Genomic DNA, 6,392 nt, shown 5'->3' on the forward strand with positions numbered 1-6,392 from the left:
TCCCCAGAATGTGATAAATGCCAACACACACACACACACACACACACACACACACACACACACAGCAGTGCTTATGTATAAAAATCTCTATGCAGACACACAAGAATACAAGACGCAAATAAAACAGTCAAAACAAACATAAATAAATAAAAGTGTTGATTAATATTACTAATATTAGTAATATTATGATTTGCTGGGAATAGACTTTGTATGAAAAGCTTACAGTTTGTATGTATAATATGTCCTAGATACACTCTCTGATTGCTTTCTATAACTATTAAAAGTAGTACTAGTTAGTACTGTTTCTACTGCTGGTACAAAAGGTAACAGAATAATAGCAGTGGTAGTTTTTATAATATTAGCATATAATGGAGATGTGTATGTTCTGATGGGACCTTGCTTTGAGTGATCAGAAGACTAGAAAGACGCTATATAAGCACTATTTATACGTGCTAATCACATTAACAAAATTATCAGAAAGATAATTTGTGGTATAAGGAAGTCTTACACACAAGGTCAAGTCAGGTCGCAAGTTAAAGTGTCTTTCATTTTGATTTTGTCGAGTCACATCTTCAAAATGTGTGACTTTACACCACGAACAGCAGGGTGTGTACTGCTTATCAAAGTCATAGTTCCACAATACAGACTGTTCACAGCAAATAGGTCTGTGGATTTTCAGGAAGTCAGGTCGGTTTTATTTCTATAATTTAAATGTTTTCTTGCATTGGACGAACAATTTTGTGGACTATTAAAACTAAATGTTTAGTTTTTATATCTCTGTAAGAGTGAAAATAAGAAAACACTGGTGAATCCCAGAAATCAATGGGTGCTAACAAAATAAAAATCCTCGCTCTGATTGGTTGTTTTCATTCGGGGCCCGATGGATTCTTGCAAATGCCCTTCGGGGCACAAGGACGAGCCAGAGGAAGGTGATTTTTTCACAGATTATTTGTCTCGTGTTCTACTGTCAGGATATAGTGAAAGTTTCACCAAATATGACCAAAAAATATTTTTAGAAAAATTACCTGCTGCAGCTTTAATTAATAAACATTTCTGATCTAATGCAGAGACATTACATTACATTACTGACTGCTAACCCGGGTTTGTGGTTTCTCAAAAGCCCCGAATCTTCTAGGTTTTTAAAATAACTTCAACTTTATGTTAACTTCCTCTTAATCTCTCTGACTGGACCGGTTATATAACTTATATAACTATAATAACATCAGATCATTTTTGCTTCTTTTTGGGTAGTAGGAGTGAAAATGAAACATCCTCAACATTAGTTGTGTTCTGGTTTCAGTTAGACAGCTTTTTTCCAGGAAAACTATCATGTTTTTCCCCAAATGATGTGCAGATTTTAAGGTTTTTATATTTTCTCAACTGGCTTTAAAAACAGTGCATATAGCCAGAGGCGTGTCTAGACTTTTTTGACTGGGGTGGCATTGAAGTATGTGTCTCAGCTTTCCAGCCATTCCCAATTTATACAATTCCAACACTGTTTATGTAGAAATATTCAAATACAGGAGGTGAAAATAACACACATGGAAAAAGCTGCATGCCCCAAACTACATGGGATTAGCATAAAAGTGGGAATATCTGCAAAGGGGAGACTTGTGGGTAACCATAGAACTCATTTTCATTCAGATATCTTGAGGTCAGAGGTCAAGGGATCCCTTTTTGTCAGATGTGATAAAGTTTAGCCTAACTTTGCAGCGTTATTTAGCACCCTTCCTGATGTGATAGCATGACCCGGTTGATAGCAAAGGATACGTTAGGTCATCTAGTTTCATATGATACCAACACTCTAGCTTTAAAAATGGAGCCTGCTACAGCCACTTAAAGACAGTGTGGAGTGGAAGAGGTAAGGATAATCAGAGCTCCCATAAATACTCCCTCAGACCACCGAGGATTGAGCTAAGACCTGAATGTTTACAGAGTCTGGCTCCACCCGTGAGGACCGGACCAGGATTTTAGAGATCTCTATTCCATTTTTTAAGAAACATTAAAGGCCTATTTAACATTTTATGTACATTTTATTTGCTAAGCAGGTAAAAAGTTATGCAAAAGCGCTATGTTAAACATTCATCACATTATGTTTCGCAACTTCATCAGGTTGTATTAGCTGCATTTCTGTCATTATAAAAGAAAAAGCATAAGTGTGAAGGAGCCGCAAACAAGAGGCAAACATTTCTGTCCTCCAGCAGCTTCTGATAAATGTGTTGAGCAGAGATCCAACCTACCTGATCTGGATATGCACATGTTGATAAGAAGGAAGATGAGGCAGATCACCAAACTCGCAAAAACAATCCCAGCTAACACCCACACCCAGAAGAATTTGCGCCAAATATTCTCGGACATCCTGCTCGACAACACAGAAGAATTAAAGACAAAGAGAGAAGGAAAGATAGAAAAAAAATTACATTAAAGCTGTCAAAAAAACTCACACTTCAAAACAAGGAAAACATCTGAGCTGCTTTTCAGTATACAGAACTGTGGATCGGAAAGAAGACCATTAACCACTTCCCCTTTCTGCGTGTTGACTAAGTCTTAAGGTTATTTTGGTAATTACTTTAGCCTTCTGAGAATAAAACAAGCCTCGAGGGACTTTTTTTTTTCCTGTGTACCTTCTGCACTGGCAGCGATTACAAAAATGTGATATAGCTTTTAGTCACTCAGCTGTACTTGAACTTGAAAGGCGGTTTTCAAGTGAAGTGCCAACCAAAAAGACGTATTTTTATGTTCCCTTATCTGTACGGACAGATATAAATTCTTATTATCTTTATGCCGCATACTGTATCCTCTCTTTTAGACAGTTTCCTGCCAGCCTTCAAGAAAAAGACAGCAAGAAAAAGGCAAATTATTAATCTTCAAGCAGCCTTTATTGGACTAAGTTTGCCTTTTAAACTAGTTTTCTCTTTTATTTCGACTCTCTTTAAATAACAATACAATGATTTTTACCTCAGAGCTGATGAATAATTTGGATATTTAGGGTTAACTTAATGCATCTTACCTCCTCAGACGACAGCTGATGACTGGATCAAAGTGGGCTGAGAGTCTCACAAAATGGATGATGACAGAGGATGGCGAGATACGACTACATGAATAGTCATTCTTCTATTTGCATGACTGTTTCTCATTTTCTTAGTTAAGTACAGAAAGTCGAGGCTGAACTATCTCCTCCCCGCTGTCTGCCATGCTCCACTGACTACAGCGTATGAAATGTATACATCTGTGTGAGGACTTGAAGTCAGTTCAGAAGGGGAATTTTGTTTTCCTCACTCACTCTCTGTGATGTTAAATATGTCAAAACCAATTTCTTTTTCCACTCATGTGACAGTTTGTGTCAAAGTCGGAACAGAATACAACATTGCATTCATATCCAAGTCTCTTTATATTTTCAGTTTCTCTTTAATTAGCAGCATTTTTTTATATCGTCCTTATAGTCTTTAGGGATTAAATAAAGAGATGTTTTTTTAGTGCAGCTGCCTTTAAAAAAATAGTTTTATTAACTATTTCTGTGTAAAAAGAGATGATTTCCACTGAATGTGGCAATTTATACTCAGTGTACATTGCTTTTATTTTGAAAGGGGACACCGGACTCATCCAAGTTAGCTAAATTTAGTAAATATAAGTTACAGGAAATGTGCAGCTTGCCCTCAAAATATTAATGCAAAATTGTGAGAAATGATTAGGATGTGGTTATATAACGTTAGCACTGACTCTAGAATGATGACCAGGGTGGGGAGGGTTACGTAATCCCATACAGTTACTAATTACCTGCTAGAAAATGTAGTCAGCAACCTAATCCAAGTATCACAATATTAGAGTAACTAGAGCAACTTGATTACTTACCCGTTACTTTTGAATTCACGTCAACCACCCAAATATACAAATATAAAAGAAAAGATAATCCATAGAAGCACCTGCGATGACAACAGAACAATGTGGCCTTGAAAGATAAAACCTAAATCTAATCCGATTTAGTCAATTTTTTCCGTCGCCTCTTTGTATCGCTTGATTATGTAACTTCAGTTAACATGTAATCTTACATCTACTCCCCCATAAGGGTTAAATGGTTAGCCACGATAATACAGGCCCCAGTTGCCCTCAAAATATTTGATAGAAAATGGTAAAATTGTGACATTGTTCTCAAGACGTGAGTTATGTAAAATATAAAACTAAATCCCCAGTTATTTGAGTTATGCGCTCTTTGATTTGTATTGGTACAAGGTGAGAGGGACGCAGGCCTTGGGAGTAATGGGATTACCATCTAACAGTGAGTTAACGTATATCAGGATAAGCAAAAGGCCAACTGTAATCCTTTATAAGTGTGAAGAAAAAGTTATAAATAGTAGAAATGCGAATTATTTAAGCAGGTAATTACATTTTTAAAATGTTTTTCTTTACTAAAATCATTTAATTTGTTGTTAATTTTCTTGTTCCTTTTTAAAGGTTACATTATTCGTGATTTGTTTTATAAACAAACACGCGCATCAATAGCATCCTTATGATGATCCTTTTCTCCCTTTAATTTTATTTGCATATTTATTTTGGTAATGGAAAGTACATCAAATGTTACTGTTAATGCGTGATACGTATTTAGGTTACTAACTACCTATATCTTCCCCTACATTATTGTGTAAGCAGCTTGGATAGGTTGCTGACTACCACACATTTCTAGGAGTATTAGTAACATGTTATTGGATTACGTAACCCCTCCCACCTGGTATTGTCCAACCGCTAACCCATGTATATTTATTATGATCTGTATACCCTTTATTTAGACACCCACGGAAAGTTAAAAATCTCTTCTTTTCAAGATGTCCTGTCCCATAAGACAATGACAGCAGGCACCAAAAGCAAGTCAAAAACGAACCTAGCACACAAGAACACAGAAATATTAGACAACACATGTTGGTCTATGAATCTTAATAAATGCTAACAGTACAAATTATGTCGTCTGCTGGTCCATCTTAATTCCTAATCCTGTCGCTGTCCTCTGTCCTGCTGTCCTGTCCCTATCCTAATCTAAATCTATCTTCTGTCTGTCTGTCCTAATTCTTTGTCTGCGTTTCTGTCCTGCCCTATCTATCTATCTATCCTATCCTAATCTATCTATCTAATCATCTAATCTAATCTTACATCTATCATCTAAGTCCTATCCCTGTAATCTTTGTATAAATACAAATCATGAAATGAAATTCATCATCATGACCAACACCGTCCAGCTGAACATGTAATAAACTCACATCCTAATAATTCCTCCCCCAACTCGCCCACATTATATTTGAGGCAAGCTGTATTTTAAGTAACCCTCCCAAACAACCTACAATCTTATTATATATATACTTGTGTATTGATTATATACTGTTTACCAATAACACTAACCATCTCAACTGTCCATCAGTAGCTATTAACACATATCGTGGGCAACTAAAAAACTAGCAACCTTCTTTGCTAACCTTGACCGTTCCACAATATTAGCTCCTTTATTTATTCTTTTCCCTACCTAAGTATGTTTACCTCAATTATGCTTGTTATTTATTCTATTGTATTTATCTGTTAATTTTTTTAAAGGAAAAGTGCCTGGGCTGCTAGTGACGACCACAATTTCATTAATAAAACATCTATCTATGTCTGTCTGTCCTGTCTGTCCCTAGTCCCTGATCGTCCTGCCTATCTAATCTACTAATCTATCTATCTAATCTATCTATCATATCTAAATCCTATCTATCATCTATCTATCTATCTATCTATCGTATGCATATAAAATCATGATAATCAACAACACAAACGTAGATAAACATTTTTATTTTTATGATAGTCCCACGGAACGCCGCCATTCCCCTCCCTTACCGAGCCTACGCTTTTTGGACATGATTAGTGGTGAATGCTTAGGCCCTGTTGGTTTTCTTGGAAAACCATCCTCCTAGCTGCTTATCGCCACTTCCCCTGCTAACTGCTCCAAGGTCCCGTGCTTTACCCCCAGCCCCGCCTCGGAACCATGGCCTCGGCAGGCCTTTAGGATACCCCCCTTGTTCCGTCCAACATGAGCCGGTAAAAGTTTGTGGCCGTTTCCTGTTGCCTGGTTGTTACCACGGTGTGGGAGGCATCCACGCCTCCTGCATCCTTCCAAACCCCAACATTAGCCTCGTTAGGCACACATATCAGGGCCGACCGCGTGAGGCACCTGGCGTGCTGCCTGAAGCACTGTGCGCAGCTTTTATATCATCGACTTGCAAGGGATTATTAAGGAAGCGTTGCCGAATCGCTGTGTGAGCGTGGTCGCCCCGCCTTTATATATGAGCAACAGACCAATGTTGTTTTGTTGCCTTTCTTTTTTTTCAGCTTTGGCCACTGGAAAGGCCTCTGGCTGAAGCGTGGCCGCAGGC

At 37.6% G+C, this 6,392-nt stretch overlaps 1 protein-coding gene across 3 annotated transcripts in view; it reads right to left on the minus strand.

The window, feature by feature from the left end:
• Window positions 1–3,194, minus strand: part of wu:fb97g03 (DNA-directed RNA polymerase II subunit RPB1) — an 11,380-nt gene extending 8,186 nt beyond the window's left edge. The window contains exons 1-2 of one of the 3 annotated variants that reach the window (XM_035666373.1): window positions 3,011–3,194; window positions 2,241–2,359 (exon numbers count right to left, since the gene is read on the minus strand). In XM_035666373.1, coding sequence (XP_035522266.1) covers window positions 2,241–2,358 — 118 coding nt within the window. In that variant the 5' untranslated portion in view covers window position 2,359; window positions 3,011–3,194. Of the gene's footprint in view, window positions 1–2,240; window positions 2,667–3,010 lie in introns of those variants that run through there. The other 2 variants (XM_035666372.1, XM_035666371.1) reach the window with 2 other exon arrangements.
• Window positions 3,195–6,392: the final 3,198 nt, after the last annotated feature.

The sequence above is a fragment of the Morone saxatilis genome, unplaced genomic scaffold, assembly GCF_004916995.1.
Source record: "Morone saxatilis isolate NCDOM2014 unplaced genomic scaffold, NCSU_SB_2.0 Contig20, whole genome shotgun sequence".
Lineage (NCBI taxonomy): Eukaryota > Metazoa > Chordata > Actinopteri > Moronidae > Morone > Morone saxatilis.